At 48.3% G+C, this 16,949-nt stretch overlaps 2 protein-coding genes across 5 annotated transcripts in view; one reads left to right on the forward strand and one right to left on the reverse strand.

Annotated features, from left to right (window-relative positions):
- KATNIP (katanin interacting protein) overlaps nt 1–407 on the reverse strand; it is a 32,777-nt gene extending 32,370 nt beyond the window's left edge. For both annotated transcript variants that reach the window (XM_054993329.1, XM_054993328.1), the window contains exon 1: nt 289–407. The gene's annotated coding sequence lies outside the window, so the exon portion shown is untranslated. The remainder of the gene's footprint in view (nt 1–288) is intronic.
- Nucleotides 408–512: 105 nt separating this feature from the next.
- The window catches only part of GTF3C1 (general transcription factor IIIC subunit 1), a 57,275-nt gene continuing 40,838 nt past the window's right edge, over nt 513–16,949 (forward strand). For all 3 annotated transcript variants that reach the window (XM_054995458.1, XM_054995459.1, XM_054995460.1), the window contains exons 1-16: nt 513–751; nt 1,136–1,345; nt 2,539–2,712; nt 3,418–3,561; nt 3,735–3,831; nt 5,340–5,463; nt 10,240–10,398; nt 11,884–11,999; nt 12,199–12,526; nt 13,104–13,315; nt 13,866–14,008; nt 14,577–14,730; nt 15,213–15,316; nt 15,623–15,810; nt 15,928–16,200; nt 16,773–16,918. In XM_054995458.1, coding sequence (XP_054851433.1) covers nt 531–751; nt 1,136–1,345; nt 2,539–2,712; nt 3,418–3,561; nt 3,735–3,831; nt 5,340–5,463; nt 10,240–10,398; nt 11,884–11,999; nt 12,199–12,526; nt 13,104–13,315; nt 13,866–14,008; nt 14,577–14,730; nt 15,213–15,316; nt 15,623–15,810; nt 15,928–16,200; nt 16,773–16,918 — 2,793 coding nt within the window. In that variant the 5' untranslated portion in view covers nt 513–530. The remainder of the gene's footprint in view (nt 752–1,135; nt 1,346–2,538; nt 2,713–3,417; nt 3,562–3,734; nt 3,832–5,339; nt 5,464–10,239; nt 10,399–11,883; nt 12,000–12,198; nt 12,527–13,103; nt 13,316–13,865; nt 14,009–14,576; nt 14,731–15,212; nt 15,317–15,622; nt 15,811–15,927; nt 16,201–16,772; nt 16,919–16,949) is intronic.

Raw genomic sequence — 16,949 nt, forward strand, 5'->3', positions numbered from 1 at the left:
GTTCCACTGTGGTGCTGCCCCTCGTAGAGATCTCCCACAGAGGGATTCCCAGAGGCCGCCTGCCTGCCTGCCTGCCTGCCTGATTATGTTCAGCTTGCGAAACTCCTGGGGATTTGGGAGGGGTGCCTGGCTGAGGAGGCCAGAATTTGGGGAAAGGAGGGGGCTCGTCCTTCAAAGCTGCCATTTTCTCCAGGAAAACGGCTCCATCCGTACTCTGGAGATCTCCAGGCCTCACTTGGAGCTTAACAACAAACAGGCTCCCCCCGGCCTGGCCTCCTACCCACCCACCTGCCCGGAAAGCCTGCGCTCGCTTCCGGCCGACCCGGAAGCACCGATCCTCACGCTGTCCTCATTTTCCTCTCACAACAACAACAACAACAACAACAGCCGCAGCCTGTAGCTGTTGAGTGGTTGCCCCGGTTACCACTGATGAGGCGGGGCGCCAGCAGATGACGTATTTCCGGCAGTGGCGCACTTCCCGAGCGCCTAGCTTGCCCTGTCCAGTGCTCGGTGGTACCACTGCGGTTGTCATGGAGGCGCTGTGGGCAGCGCTGGACGAGGTGGCCTTGGAAGGGCTGGAGGGTCTGACGCTGGGCGCGCTGTGGGATCGGCTAGCCGGCCGCGTCCCGGCCTTCCCACTGCCCCTCGAGCCGGCTGCTCGGCAGCTCCTCTGGGCGACGCTAGCCGCGCAGCCCGAGCTCCGCTTCTACCTGCTCCCGCAGCCGCGGCCCCCGCTGCGCCTCTTCGACCGGTGAGGAAAGTAAACTGGGGCCCAGCTGCCGCCTCCCAGTCTGCCACTGGCCTTGTTTCTAGTCTTGTTGAGGCACACGCTGGGAACGGTTCCAAAGCACCAGCCGGCCCCGAGGCCCGGCTCGCTGGTGGGGGGCTTGCCCTTTCTCCAAGGAATTATTTATTATTTAAAACTTTTATTAGCCTTGGGGCCTTGTATTGCCTTAGAGCTGAAGCAGTGCCTTTCCCTGCGAGCTGAGGCAGGGCACAGTCCTGCATCTTTTGGCATTAGTTTCTTAATGCTGGACCATTTCTGCATAAACGTCAGTCTTATTTATATTGTTGCAAACCTACAAATTCCAGTCAGGCTGGCTCAGAAGCACTCACACCACTCCTGTTGTTTCAGGTATGAAGAAATTGATCTTGAAACAGGAATACTGGAGACCAAGAGAGACCCTGTTCCTTTAGATGACATTTATCCTGTGCACATGGTTTTGGACAACAATGATGGCATTCAAGGTTCATGCCAATATTTTAAAGAGAGGTTGGATATAACTGATCAAGTCAGGACAAAGGACATGCAGTCCTGTTGCACTTACACAGAGGCTTATGACAAGTGAGTAGACCTTTGTTACTGAGCTGTGGCCATATTTTAGCAGCCATATCTGCTGCATCAGGCCAAGGTCCCCTTCCCTCATAATTTTGTTGCTGTGGCTTACAAAGAAGTAGAGAAGAAAGGCATAAAGGCAAGAGCTGTTTGCTGGCTCTTTTGTTCCCAGGCAACTGATATTTAGAGGTATTCTGCATCCAGATATGGTTACTGAGCATCGGCGGACCCAACCTTGGTGAATTTGTCTAATCATGATTCAAAGCTGTATAAAAACAGCTCAGTTATCTTTGTGTCTTGTCATAGTGAATTCTCTGGCTATGCATTGTGTGAAGTAAAATTGCCTTTGGTCTACTCTCTCAGTTGGCCTGTCAACTTTGTGAGGTGTCCCTGAATTGTCATGGTATGGATGAGAAAGAAAAAGCCCTCCTCCCTTTAAACTTAACATTTTGGATTCTGGTATCTCAGCGCAGTGTTTGATGGTGTTTATGCTTGCTTGATGTTTTGATTCCATGTAATTACTCTTAGTAAAGCTTTATATATTGATCTCATGATCGTTTTCAAGCTTGCCCAAAAGCTATAGTCAAAATGATCCCTTAGTATTTGGGTGTACGTAATTCTCATATACTAGCTGCATTTCTTTTTAGAAGAGGCATGCCAGGTAACAGAAGGAGGGTCTTATGTGAGGTTTTCCCAGAGTTTGTTTGTTCCTAGTTAGAAAGGAGGCCCATTTCATCAAACACGTGTCTTGCTTGACCACGTGGTGACAACACAAGTGGCTGTTATTTCCAGAAGAAAGCATTAGCAAAGCATTGAATGGCACTTAGGCCAATCAGCATGCTTCAGTTGTTGCTGGGAGAAAACAGGGCTGCTGTTCTGTATTTGGTCCTTGGTGCATTCCTGAAGGCAGCTCTTGGGTCCAGCAATGGACCCAGCATCACAGTGTCTGTCTGGAAGGAGGAGGTTGCTGCTGCTGAAAAGGCTCTGCTAAATGAGGAGGCTTCCCTCCTCAATGCCAAACAGCCATCAGTTTGGTTGTGTTTGAGGGGAATCACAAGGCGGGGCACAACCTTGTGGCTTAGTTTAGCCTGCCCAGAGATGCTTGTGCTGCAAAGCTGGATAAAAATGCAGATGTGGCACAAGAGCAAGAAGACTCATTGGGGAGTCCTGTCGGTTATTTTTATTGCCTCTTATTCTTGCAGCTGGGGAGAGAGGATGGTCATTGTTGCCTCCCAGACTCTACGACACAGAGCGCTGATAGGCTGGGAAGGGGATCCTGATTTAAAACTTCCAGACTTCTCCTACTGCATTTTGGAACGGCTAGGGCGCGCTCGGTGGCAAGGAGAGCTCCAAAGAGACCTCAGCGTGGCTTTTAAGTAAGTGTGAAGACTTCTGTGTCCATTGATAGATAGTGATGCCAAGGTTCAGGTGCCTTGCTGCTGCCCCTCCTGACTTTGAGCTTTGATTGTGAGATGCATGATTTGGGCTGCCAGGGGATGAGGCATCAGCAGGTATCCTTTGCTGACTAGGAAGGAGCTAGTTTACCCTGTGGGCTGGAAGGACTATTATTGCTTTGGCTTACTAGCTACAATGCTTTCATGCAGACTCTGGGATATAGTCTGCTATTTTCTGACAGTCTCCCTAAAATCCTCTGTATTCTGACTTTGCTGTTTATATTATGAGGCTACTGATCTGTAGGGAAGCAACATGCCAGTGCATCTGAGGAGACATCAGAGCCTTAGCTGTAGCCAGACCACAGCAGGTGTGTTTGAGTGTGTATATATTATGCTCTTTAAATAATTCAGGCCATTTGCTCATGCAGCAAGAAAGAAATAAACCAAGCTCACTGTAGTTAGAATTAGGTCACCCTCCTCTTCTGCAGCACCCATGTTCCTTTGGCTTGCTGGTGCCAACTCATTGCTTTCTTTAGCATGTTTCATCTGTAGGGGCATATAGGACATGTTTCAAGTCCGCCTTAATAATCGAGTTTGATTCCTAATGTGATTAGCATCATCACATTAGATATGAACATTTTGAGAATGTTTTTCTTGACTCTTTCACATTACAAAATATTGTTACAGAGTGGATGCTGGCAAGCTGCACTACCATCGAAGGGTGCTTGACAGAAATGGGCTCATTACCATGCAGTCTCACGTGATCAGATTGCCCACAGGAGCCCAACAGCACTCCATTCTTCTGCTTCTGACCCGCTTTCATATTGACAGGTATGTACCAGACCAGGGCAGAGCTGTTCTGCCTTTTTCTCTCCCTTTGCCCATTTTAGTGCCTTGCTAATAGCTTGCAACTGGACATGCAACAGGCATTGATTTACTGTATCTCTGGTAGCACTAGGCCATGTTCATGGTGTTTACTCACTCTTGCCTATTGTTGGTTTTAGGAGGAGCAAATATGATATCCTTATGGAGAAGCTCTCCAGCATGCTGACAGGACGGCCAGGACAGATGGAGACCCTGGGGAACATTAGGGAGGAGCTAGTAAGCCCTTCTCTCATTTTCTATCTGCTCAGTCTAATAGTTGGTTTTAATAAAAAAGGTTGTGTGGGGCTAGACGGATTCTGATAGAGGAGAGGTTCATCAGTAGAGGAGTGGTTCATCAGTTCATCAGTCATGGGGAATAAAGAGAACCTTTATATTTAGAAACAGCAAATCTTTGGATCCCTGTGCAAGGAGACAGCTGTGGGGTATGGCCCTTTGTTGGCCCTCTGTGGTAATTGGCTGCATGTTGTGTGAAATAGGATGTTGAACTAGAAGGGCCACTAGTCAGATTCGGCAGGGCTTCTGGGATGTTCTAACCGGAAACATGAACGTTTCCTCTTTGCTGGGATGCTCCTTTGGACATTTCTTCTGACAAAGATGAAAATTTCTCACCTGCTGTCTGTTCCCCAGTCCAATAGAAACTTTCTTTTGGCCCCTTTGGATCTGAAAACTGCAGCCCATCTCTAGTTAGAGATTTCAAGCCCAGCCAGAACTTTGTCTACAAATTGGTGGGACTTTGCTTTCCCTTGGTAGTAGTTGCTGAGTAGCCAAGACTTTCCAAGCTTGCAGGTTTCTCTTGGGGGGCCAAATGAGCCTGTAGAAGGGCAGCTCCTTTTGATGGGCACTCCCAAGAGGATAGGCCTGACTGAGCAGCCTGGCTTCTTTGCTTAAAGGACTAGGTTTGCATGGAGCTGGCACATAACTTTCCCCCAAGAGGCAGATGGTACCTTGACCACTCACCTTCACTCTGGCCATCCTGCTGCTGCTGGTCAGGCTCTGCTTCTGAGCCTGGCCTTGGATCATTTCTCTGCTGGAGGAAGGACGAACTGCCCCACCTCTTTTATTAAGCTGTTGTTTGAGCAGCCACAGAACCCAAAGGGATCTGGAAACTTAAGACTCTCTGTGTGCTGTGGGGTGGAAGAGACCTCTGAAAGCTTAACGGACAGACAGTCTTGTCTTGAAGCCCGTGGTGGGGTTCCTCACGGGCTAGCGGTGGGACAGGATGCAAGGGGAGGGTGCTTGTGAGCCTGCTCAGCATCCAGTAATGTTCCTATAACAGGTGCTCCTGGGACAGTGGGACACTTTGAAGGGTAAAGCCTAAAATGGAAAAAAAACTAGTACTGATAGATGGTTTAATAATATTAATAATAATAACATTTAATTTATATACCACCATTCAGGACAACTTAATGCCCACTCAGAGCAGTTTACAAAGTATGTTGTTCTTATCCCCACAACAAACACCCTGTGAGGTGGGTGGGGTTGAGAGAGCTCCAAGAAGCTGTGACTGATCTAAGGTCACCCAGCTGGCTTCAAGTGGAGGAGCGGGGAATCAAACCCGGTTCTCCAGATTAGAGTCCCGCGCTCTTAACCACTACACCAAACTGGCTCTCCTTTTGATGGGCATCCACTTTAGTGGATGGTTTGCCTGCTGGTCTTTCCTGAAGAGCAGCAGTGTGGGCAGGAAAGTGACTACTGCTCTGTCTGCTTGTCTTGGTGTGCTTCAGGGTCTCTGTGAGAAAACATTTAAACGTCTCTATCAGTATATGCTGAATGCTGGCTTGGGCAAGATCGTGTCCGTTCCATTACAGAACATGCGTCCCGAAGGAGGCCCCTTCAAGACCAAGAGGGGTAAGGAGGGGTCTGCTGGGATGGGGTGAGGGGAGCCTGCCCTTGGAGTGTCCCCTGGTGGAGAACTAGAGCTCATGGGAATGACTTCTGGAAATTCTGAAACTCATTGGTTTTTTTTAATCGTATGGAGATTTTTAATATATGCAGTACTTAAATTTCTTATCAGACCTAAACTTTACTGTTTTAACATGAAATATGTAAATTGGTATATAAAGTTCTACAGTTTGATATATTTTTGAGAATTTAAAGCACAAATACCTAAATTTTCTACAAACAAAACCGTAAATACATCCTGAAGTAGAAAGAACATTTCAAACTGCTGCGCTCTATCCTACCTTAGCCACTTACATCTTATTTTTTGCCATTTGAGAAATAAGGGGGGAAATGAAAATAGAAAACAGATTTTGTAGTAAACAGACAATGCAATCCTAAGGCTCGCCTCTCTGCCGGCACCCACACACCTGCAGATCTGTGGCACCACTCATTCCCTCCCTAAGGACTTGTGGGAGAGCTGTGCCAGTGGCCGACCCTGGTAAGGTGCGGCAGGCCACAGCAGGGAGTGCACACGCACCCCTTCTCTTAGACAATCCTGCTGACATCCCCCAATGGCCATGCTGCCCCTCTTGACAGGTCTGTAAGTAACAAGCAAAGGTGCAGCCAATATACAGGCTCTGATCGCCACTGCCTGCCAACACGCCCCTCCCCCCCCAGAAGGCAGGTGGCCAGGAGCCACAAGCCCCTGTGATTGCGATGCCCTCCTAGGCGAGCATTGTGCGCTGTGCCTGTGAGGGCCGGCCTCCTCAACCTGGCTGTGTGTGGGTGCGAGGGGGGTGGGCCGCACCCTGCACCTGACCCCCAGCTGTTGCAAAGTATCCTTTATGCAGATGAGGAGGACCTCCAGCCGAAAATCTCCAATCGCGGGCATCCCAGGCTGGTGGTTGCCATAGCCATTCTGTGATCACCCACTGCTTCTGATCAGTTTCTCCATGCGGTAGCGGAAGGGCTGCTCACTGTGACTGAAAAGGAACTTGGGAGACAGCGTGTAGGGGGGATGGGAGGCTCATCCAGTCCAGGTAGCCCTCGGGCTATCTAGGGTGGTCTGATTGCGACTGCTAACCCAGCAAGTACTGACAGAGAGCTAACAGAGAGTACTGATAGAAGACTACACACAATCTCACCAGATTAATATTCCTCATGGAAGAACCAACCCAGAATAGCCGGCACCCCTCTCTCCATCTTTTCTTTTTCTTCAGTAATCTCTGGGTTAATGGTCTCAGTCAGAATGGGAAACTAGCAGCCACTCATCTGTCCAGTCTCCCGTTCTCCCTGGTCAAGAGAAGGCTCCAATAGGACTATCCCCCATAGGAAAGCCCCCCCCCGGCTTGTGCATGGCGCTGGGACTGTCCGACCTACCCTCCTGGACATCATCCTTGCCCCTTGCGATCCCTGGACATATGCCTAGCCTCTCAGACTCCAGCAGCTTGGCTGAGGACAGAGATCCCTAGCGCACCCCCTCCCCGCACAAAAGCAACACTCTGGGATCCAGCCTGCTCCTGGATGTGAGTTATAGGGAAGGCAGGGAGGGGGGCAAGCTAAGGGACATAGGATCCAAGGTGCTCTGGGCCCCTGCTGTTTTTGGCACCAGCACCCTGTGAAGGTGCAGAGCTGCTAGGGGTATCCCCTGAGCCACCCCATCCATTCCAACCCGGAGCTAAAGGCCATCCTCTGGATGTGCAACAGGGTGACCCTATGTGGAGAGTGGGCTTGTCCCGCCTTAAGCAAGCAAACACAACAGGGAGAAAGTTGTTGGTCAGCACAGACTTTATTGCATGGCCAAGAGAGAGGAGGATGACTGGACAACTTGCCCAGGATTGCAACTGTGCCTGCGCTTGCCTCAGTCAGAGCCAGGGGAGCCAGTCCTCATGTTGCAGTCCCAGTGGTCTTTTTGAGTCATGGGCTGCCTGGGAGGGGGCTCAGTTGCCGCAGTAGTTGGCATCTTGTGCTCCGCTAGGCTGATTGAACAGGAGCGGGAGGGGGAGGCGACTTTTCTCTTACAGTGGGCCTTTATGAGCTATGCCACCTTCTTTCAAGGCGTAAATTCCAGCTACTGCTAGGGGCATTCCTGTGCCAGAAATGGCTTAGGGAGCAGACTAACTCATGCCCTGTACCCTGGCCTGCCCCTCCCAGCCCGCTGGCTAAAGAGGTTGTACCTCAGTTCTGCCCATGCCCAGCCGCCTTGGCTAACTGCTGATGGGGAACCTGGGTAAAGTGGCATCTGGCTGCTGTGCTGTCATAGGACTGTCATAGGAGGGAGTTACAATGGCATAAGTGTAAGATATGCTGACATACCTCCTAATTGGTTTCCTGGGCACTTTGAGCTCCCCCACCTCAGAATTTATTTATTTATTTATATTTTTATTTATATTCCGCCCTCCCTGCACAAGCAGGCTCAGGACAGATTATAGTATGATGAAAAGCATTTACAGTATAAATTATATTAAAACAGTTTAAATAACAATATAAAACAATATAGTATAAAAATAATATAAAATAGATAGCAGCACTCGGTAACAGGGTTCACCACCTGAGCTATCATTTAAAATGTAAAAAAGCTAGATGGTGGATGCATCTGATCAGGAAGGGATCTGATATCCTCTGTTTGGCCGGTGGAGGCCAAACCCAGCCTCAACCGTACTGAATTGTGCTGTAAAAAAATAGATATATGGCTAAGAAACAGTCTCATGCAGTTATAGTATGACTAAGCATTCTGAGCCCACCCTAAAATCACGGGGAGGGTCTTTTTATACCCCTTGCTCTGTTCTGAGACAAAACCTACCTTCTTGCTGAGACAAAAGGCCCATCTTCTTTTCTCAGCTCTAAATGAAACTTTCCCATCTTATCTAGCTGGTTTCATCCGGCAGTTGTTTACTGCTTCTGGTCTAGCTGGCTAAGCTACTCTCAAGGCCAGGCAAAACCTGCTTTGTATTTCAAGCTGAGAAAAACCAACAAACCGGGGATACACAAATCTAGAAATTAATTATATATATTCTTCCAAAGTGCAGGGTGCAAAAGTGCTAAGTAAATTTAACATGCATCGTAAATACAATTACAAAATACAAAGTCCATCCGTTTAGAACATCAAATCATCACAATTCCAAAATCACAAAGTCCATCCGTTTAGAACATGAATCTTCACCGTCCGGAATTCATTTGAAACTTTAAAGTGCAAATGCTGGATACAATGAGAGAAGCCGGCGGGTGGGGAGACTGTGCAAGGTGTTGTTCATTCACGGTCCAGAAATAGAATAAATACTTGAAAAAACGCCGACGGGAGTTTGCAGGCAAATTGTTATTAACCCGTTTCGTGAGTAAAAAAGACTCACTTCATCCTGGGCATAAAGATAATCAGACCGGAAGCACTGTGGGAGTAGAAGAATGAATTACAGATGTATATATACATTCCATATCACAATAAAAGACATAATCAAAAATGTACTCACTATCCAATTACAGGCACACGACACGTTCTCCCACCGCTTACAACAAAGAGATATTCACGGACTGATAGCTAGTGGATCGGACCGCAGTATTATAACACTAAAAGGGCCAAATTAATCAATGATTTAATTAAACCAATTACATACTAGAGGGAGGTCTTGCAGGAGCCCAAAAACTTACAGTAAGAGGTTATAGAAAACATGAAAAGTCGATCTCTAAATTTAATCCATGTGGGGTCAGAGAATGTAGTTGGAAAATCCACTTAGACTCCAAACGCATTAATAGCTTTCCTGTGTCGAAAGCATGTGGGCTGCCCATTGTTTCCTTTCCTTGTATTTCAAGCTGGCAAGAAAAATAGCTGTGCTTTTGCTCACACTAGTAGCGTGTTTGGTATTGAATTTAAACTTTACAACGTTGAAAATATCAAACTGTCCATAGTTTATGATCATCGCATGTTATAGCAAATTGTGAACAAAGTAACCTTGAAAATATGTTGTCAGTGTCTACAGTATACATTCTTCTGTCTGTTTTGAGTGAGTGAAACACTGGCTTAAAAGCATTTAGTCATTCCAGGTTTATTTAATGCTCTCTGAAATGTCCAGTTTTCAAACAACTGAAAAAAAGTCCTTGGGGAGAAAAGCTCTTGTTTCCTGGGCCTTCCTGTCTCTTAGCAAAACCACACCAGCCTTCTCTTCTGTGTACAGCAGGGGCTCCCCAAGAAAGCAGGGGGGGGCTTGCTATAGGCTTGTCTTGGCCATGCATGCCTCTGGATTCAGACCTGCCGTGTTCTCTCTCCTTCAGAGGCATCAGAAGGCAGCTGGCCAGGTGGGTTGTTCAAGGTGCGGGTGAATGCTCCATCAGCTGCACACACAGAGACTGGGACCGCCTGGCTCAGTATAAAAGCCTGCAGCTGTTTTGTGGAGAGCAGATTACCTGTGGGCTTGACTGCCTTGCATTTCTCATGCCTTTGGTGCCTCTGCAATACCTGCAGGGTTGTTTGGATGGTAGACAGGTCATATGTGAGAAGGAAGGCTTGACCAACAGGGGCTGCAGCATCTGCTGGCGGAGGCTGGCCCTTACAGCCTATACGTCCGAGCTCCTCTTTAACACTACTGGGCAACAGTCCGCATGTTTTCCCAAATAGTCACCTGTCTGCTTTAGAACATTTCTGTTTGTGAATTCATATGGAATGGCCCTGCCAAAGCAAGTGATGCTTGTTAACTTGAGGCAGTTTTTTCAGCATGGCTAGCTGCCCTCTGTGTATTCATGCACTCCTAGGAACAGATGTCATGGTCCGTTGCCTGAAGCTTGTAAAGGAGTTTCGGAAGAAGGTGGATGAATACCATGATGATGATGACGAAGACGTGATCACAAAGACTGTGCAGCCCATTGACGTGGTGTACGAAAAGGACATGCTGACCCAGGCATATGAGCTAAGTAGGTTTTATGGTCGGCTTAGGGTGGTGAGGTCCCTGTCCGCACCCTTCAAGGTGGTTTATGCTGCTGGGGATTAGGATCTTTTTCAGGTGCCACCAGAAACAAAAAGTTGGGCCATGTTTCATTTTCCATGGCAAGTTTCAGGTCCTTCAGTTAAGGCATGAAGATGGGAGAGATTGAGGTGACTTCACTTTTCTTTGGGGGAATGATTGTTTCAGCTTCTGTCTCTGCCTTGGCTTCTGAGACACAAGGAGCCTGGTCATCAAGCCAGAGATCAGAAAATCAGATCTACCAAGACACATGTCAGTTTCATTCCTCAATAGTATGTTAGGGTAGTAAATAATTGAATGGATGATGGATGGGTTGTATGTCTGCACATTGTCTGCAGCTTTCTCTTTTGTTTCATGGTAAAGGTTTACAAGTGGGAGACCCCAAAGGTCTTACCGGGGACATCTCATTTTCCCCTGTATCCCCTTCCCCCACTATTTCCTCTTTCCCTTTGCAGGCAGCCCCTGTGGTCTCTTCCGTATTCCTGTTTCCTTCTCTCCTCCCCTTTCACCAGTCAACCTACTTTTATCTGCCCTCTCTGATCTTCAGCTTTCCATCTTTCTCTCCCCCTGGAAAAAGTCTGGCCAGGTTAGGTGGTGGTTGTAAGGCTAGGACAAGCTGTTTGGGTAGGGAGTCCCCAGTGGTCACTGCTGGTCCTGTCCCTGGTGATCCTACTTCAGGGGATGGGCCAGGAGAGAGTTCAGAACCATTTTCAGGGTGGTTTTGGGCTTCAAATCCACCCTTACTGCCCAATGACTTTCTTCTACAAAATTCATCTTGGAGGGCTCAGCAATATTGTTGGTTTACCTAGCAACCTCCAAAATGGCTGCTGAGAACTCAGTGGGCTTTCTGTTCTTAAAGGGGCAGGCATTTTTTCTATGATTTTAGGGAGCTTTAATTCCACAATGATTTTTTTTTTTTAGATTTCAGATTTTTCAGCACATCTGGGACTTATCTCAGGATTGTAGAGAAATCCCACTGTTTGTCCTTAGCTCCATTTTTCAGGTTTATTGATCATATATTCTGTGTCATGGTTAGGAATTAGATATATGATGACTAAATAGGAAGAGGCCCACACCATACTGAAACTCTAGCCAAAATCCATTCTTCACCTTCCACGTTACATTAGAAGTTCTGTTTGTGAAGTCCAAATCTGAAATCCAAGTTCATCCTTTCCAAGTTAAAATGAAAGTTCAGCCTTTCCCATCCAGCTGTAGTTGAGCTTCTTTGGGGAATCAATATTATTATAATTTTGTATATCTTATCTACAGTCTCACTTCTGTATATTGCACCTCCAATCTAGAAAGTTTCCTTTGCACTTCTCTGTTCTTTCCAGAGACAAAAAATGGGGATGAGGAATGTTTCTGTTTTGTGACCATGACTGCATAAATCAGCATGGCATCCAGTGTTGATCATCTTTTTCCTGTTTCTCCACAGTAGAAAGCTGGGGCACCAAAGGCATTTCCCAAGCTGAACTTCGAGCGGCTATGAACGTAGGGAAGCTAGAAGCACGGATGTTGTGCCGCCTCTTGGAGCGATACAAAGTGATCAAGGTAATATTTGTCATGTTGTCACCTCCAGCAGATTTCCACTGTTGGTCCCTGTATAAACTGCGTAAGGAAGGCATCATTTGTTCTCTGTCCGCCCTCCCTCCACACCCAAAAAAACTGTGCAGGAGAAAATGGCAGGGTGAAGTTCTGGCCATGTAGAGAACAATTGGGAGCAATACCTCTTGTCTTGATTCTTGCTTAGGGGTTCATGGAAGACGAAGGAAGACAGCGGACAACAAAGTACATCACCTGCACCTTTGCAGAAGAGAGTGACTTGAGTCGGCAGTTTGAGAGAGAGAAGGCCCGAAGCGAGCAGCTGGCTTTGGCTAGTGTATCCGTAGCACAGGAAGACTCCTTGCCTGGGGAGGAGTTCTCACCAGGGGAGGAAGAAACACTGCTCTCTGAGTTGACAAATGAGGAGGAGGAAGAGGAGGAGGAGAAAGAGGGTGTGAAGCCAAGGAAGGCCAGCACAGCATCACGGCTGAGGCTCCCTTTCCGAGGAGGCCTGTGCCAGTCAACCCCAACTAAAGGTGCGGTGAGAGCTCTGTCAGGGTGAGGGATGTCTGGATGAAAGCCTTTGTTCTCAGCTCCAGCACGTCACGTGGCATATCTATGTTCAAAACATCTTAGTGCCATGACTTTCCTATACTTTGGTTTTCTTCCCTAGTGTGCTTGACTGCCTACCACCTTTACAGGGAGCCCCGTGTTCCCTCTTCAGCTTCCAAGCTGTCCTCTAAATTATTGTGCAGCTGGACTTCCTGACCTGGGCCACAAGGGCTGGGCTGGCAACCTGTGGTGTGGCATGGCAGAAGTGGTTTAACTTAATGATAACAGAACTGAATCTGAAATAAGATACTTAATGGGAGAGCTGCCAGTGCCCCTCGGGCAGCGTATGAATGCTCCCATCTGACTCATGTCTGGTATTCTGTTTAGCTGCTTAGTGGGCTAAGCAGTTTAATAAGCTGGCATAAAAGGGCCCAAATCCTGCTCTGTTGTCTTGGCAAGGATCGAAGCACTTACAAAGCAACATGTTACTGTAGCAGAACATGCAGGGCTCCTCAGTGCCATGGCTGACCAGTTGGGCATGCATGTCTCTTCTTGAACTAGCCAGGAAATCGGCAGCTTCAGTGACACCAGGCAGGACACTGCCTCCTTTGTGCTCCCCGGAATATCCAGAAGAGCTTCCCGATCACTTGGCTGATGACGATTCTGCTTCGGATGTGATAAAGCAGGAAACCATTCTCTCCTCGTGCACCTATTCTGCAGATGATGCTGGGGACATAGCTGTGGTTGAGGAAGTCAGGCTTGAAACCCCCAAAGTAAGATGCTTGAGTTCAAATTCTGTAGTTTCAATACCAATGTGCATGTTTGGTCAAGTTGAGTGGGCAGGGCTCTTGAGGTCATGAGAGGCACCCAGTGAAGGTGATGGGCAGTAGATATGGGACAGACAAAAATAAATACTATACTCAGTGTATGATTAAAATGTGAATTTGCTGCCAGAGGATATAGGGATGGCGACAGGCATAGATGGCTTTAAAAGGGGATTAGACAGTTGCATGGTGGAGAGATCTATCAGTGGCATCTAGCCACTGACTAGAGAACCTCCATATTCAGAGGCAGTAAATCTCTGAATCTCAGTGCTAGGAGGCAACTTCATGAAAGGTCTTCAGCCTCTGTGTTCTGTTTTTTGGCCCTCCAGTCCAGAGTAACTGGTTGGCCACTGGTTGTGAGACAGGATGCTGGACTAGATGGTCCTGCAGGGTTCACTTCTGTGTTCCTGGGGCTCCTTCTTCTTTGTCTTTAGCTGGGTTTGTATTCATTGCTTTCTATCAGTTTTTATCTTACACACATTTTTCGGACCTCTGCTAGAAGACCTCTGATGAAAAAAAGAAAGAGAAGCGACCTCGAGCCTCACCAGTCGAGCGCTCGCATGAGACCTACCGCCTCCTGAAGCGGCGAAACCTCATTATTGAGGCTGTCCAAAACCTCCGCTTGATCGACAGCTTGTTTGTGTAAGTGGGAAGTCTGTGGAACGCTGCTCTGGGGCCACCCTTGACTGCCAGCTGACTAGTCTGTGTATTTTCTTGGCTAGCTCTGCCTGTGTAACTGAACTTTGAGCCTTGCTGAGGGTCACTCTGGGCTGAGTGATGCCTCTCTTGTGAGCTGGCTGGGGTTTGGCACCTGTTGGGGAAGCAAACCTCTTCTCTTGGAATGCCCACTGTTGACTGTACTGGCTGTCTAGGCTGATGCCAATGGTTAGTGAGGTCTATGCAGTGCACTGGGGAGCTCTGGAACCCAAGCAGTTGCTGGTGTTCCCAGTGTTGTTTTTTCCTAGTCTTAGTTAGAAATCTCCAAGGGGATTCTTAGATTCTGGCGGCCTGCTCTTGCCTCCTTTTAACACCATGTCTAGCCATTTGTGGTGTTTAGCTACTGTTCTGGAGTCCTTGTTTTCCCCTTCATTCCTCTTATCGTGGAAGCTATGCAGGCAGGGGTCTGCCTATTTTACTCTGCATAGCACTCTGGGGATTTTCAGCCCTTGAATTCTAAATGCTGCTGCAAAGAAGTGTCCCTGTGTCCTAGGCTCCAGAAAATGGTCATGGATCAAGAGAAGCAGGAAGGGGTTTCCACAAGGTGCTGCAAGAAGTCAATCATACGCTTAGTACAGAAGCTCTCCCAGGAAGGGTTCTTGCGCCTCTACCGCACCACTGTCATCCAAGATGGGGTCAGCAAAAAGGTGATTTGCCACTTAAAGGCTCTGTTGTCCACATGGAAAACTAAGGCACCAAGGAGGAATCTTTTGGCCAAACTTCCTGACATGCTCAGTTTCTGCATTCAGGCTGTTTTGGAAGTGGGCGCTCTCTCAAAGAAGGGGATACTGTGTATGTTCTGTAGTTGGTACAGCTTCTTGACAAGACTATACCATGTGCACAGTTCCGTATCTTCCAGATGGTCTTGGCTCCATCTCTTCTCTGATCCTGCCGTTAAACTGCGGCCTTTGACATCATGGGTGCTCTCAGGGGAGCAGCTGAACTGGTCTTCTGCACAGAAAATCAACTGAAGTTGGAGCTGAAACTGGGGTGGGGGCACTCACTATTACCATGAGGAACTGGTTAGTCTGCAAATGAGAGGCCAGCAGCCCACTGTATGGAAAATGGTGGGGTCATTTGGAGATCTTCAGGCTCTTTTGGAGTATACCTCTGTCTGTTTCTTTGACAGGTGGAGTTTGTGGTTGACCCTTCAGTCAGCCCCAACGATCCGCTAGTGAAAAGTGCCATTGAACAAGTGCGTTTCCGGATCTCCAACTCAAGCACAGTGAACAGGCAGGTGGCCGAGGGGAGCACAACACAGAAATGGTCCTCTGGAGCAGTAGCCTGGCCCTAGGAAGGGAATTCCAGAGATGCACTATGCTCTGGGTGCCTATGGGTCAGCTGATGTACAAGGAGTAGCACCTCAGCTTCTGATCTTCCTTGGGAGTCTCTGAGACCGTCTGTAGGTAGCCATCATCTGTCAGCTGAGCCTCCTCTGAGCTGGCAGTTCAGTTGAAGTACTGTTTCTGGGAACCATGTGCTGGAAAAGAGGTTCCTGGAGCTTGGGCTGAATTCTGTTTTCCTTCTTTGGAATGACAGGGTTAAAATTCCACAGACACCAACTTCCCAGGACCATCTGGATGAAGGGAGCCAAGAGTCTGGGATGGGAGCTGCCTTGAGGGAGATGGAAGGCTGCTCCTCTCCTTGCAGGGGGGAGGGGACTGGCAGGCCAAGTGAGGCGGGTGAGAAGGTGCCCATCACTAAGTTCAACGATCACCCTGTTACAGGTAAAAAAATTTCTCTGGCTTGGCTCCTTCCAGCTTTCGAGCCAAGTGCGCTAGGCAGTGGCCTCCCTGTCATGCCTCAGTATGCAAATGTCTTCTTCTCTTGTTCCATCTTTCTAGTGCCAGGTCTTGGACGCTCCCTGGGCTTTCTTCCCAAAATGCCTCGCCTAAGGACAGCCCACCTTTTCTTCTGGTACTTAGTTTACGGGCACCCTTTAAATGCATCGCAGAGCAAAGCAGGCTGCAGTAGTGACCCAGCAAGCAGCATGCAAAGCCTTAGCTCCTCTTGTACCCATCCTGCTACAGCAGAGAATGAGGAGTCCGATAGGGCATACGTGGAAGGCCATCCTGCCACAGCCCAGGAGGTGGAAGTGGATCTTGAGGAACAGGCAGGTAAGAATCTGGCAACAAGAATCCAAACTGGTGGCTCACTGCTGGGCCCTTCTATGGCAAGATGTTTGAGAATGTGCCATGGGAAGTGTCCCTTGAGTGCTTCTGAGGAGTGCATTTCTAACGGGGCTCAGTGGGGCTCCCTGCAGACACAGTAACAGCAGTGCTTTGAACTCTGGGCTTGCCTGAGCTGCTTGAGGCTTTGTTTGGTGCCAGCCACATAGTATTCATCCAAGCAGTGTGTGTTGCAGTGGGGGGAATGATGGAGCCAGCAGGACTTTAACAGTCTGTGCCAGGGAAGGGTGCAAGTTTCTGGTGGAGCTTCCAGTTTGTTTTCTTGTATCTCATGATAGCAAAGAATATAGCTCTATAGTGCAGCAGTATCATTCTCTGCAGAGTCACTCCAGCATAAAAATCTGCAAGATGGCAGCCCTCTGTCTGTATATCCATGGTGGCCCATATCAGCCATAGCATGCCAACAGCCACAAGGCAGGGACCAGGCAAAACTGCTTTGTATTTCTATTCTGACTCTGAGAACAAGTTTTTCTTCTCTCTCTCCCTCTCTCCTCTTGCAGTGTATGCGGATGATGCCTCGTGGAAGCGTCACATCCCTCCCCTCCCAGCACACAGGGAATTTGGTCACGGATGGGCACTAGTTAGCGACATTCTTCTCTGCCTGCCGCTGTCCATCTTTGTTCAGATTGTACAAGTCAGCTACAAGGTGCGGTGCTTCACAAGGGCAGTGGTTCTCG

Source organism: Eublepharis macularius, chromosome 12 (assembly GCF_028583425.1).
Source record: "Eublepharis macularius isolate TG4126 chromosome 12, MPM_Emac_v1.0, whole genome shotgun sequence".
NCBI lineage: Eukaryota > Metazoa > Chordata > Lepidosauria > Squamata > Eublepharidae > Eublepharis > Eublepharis macularius.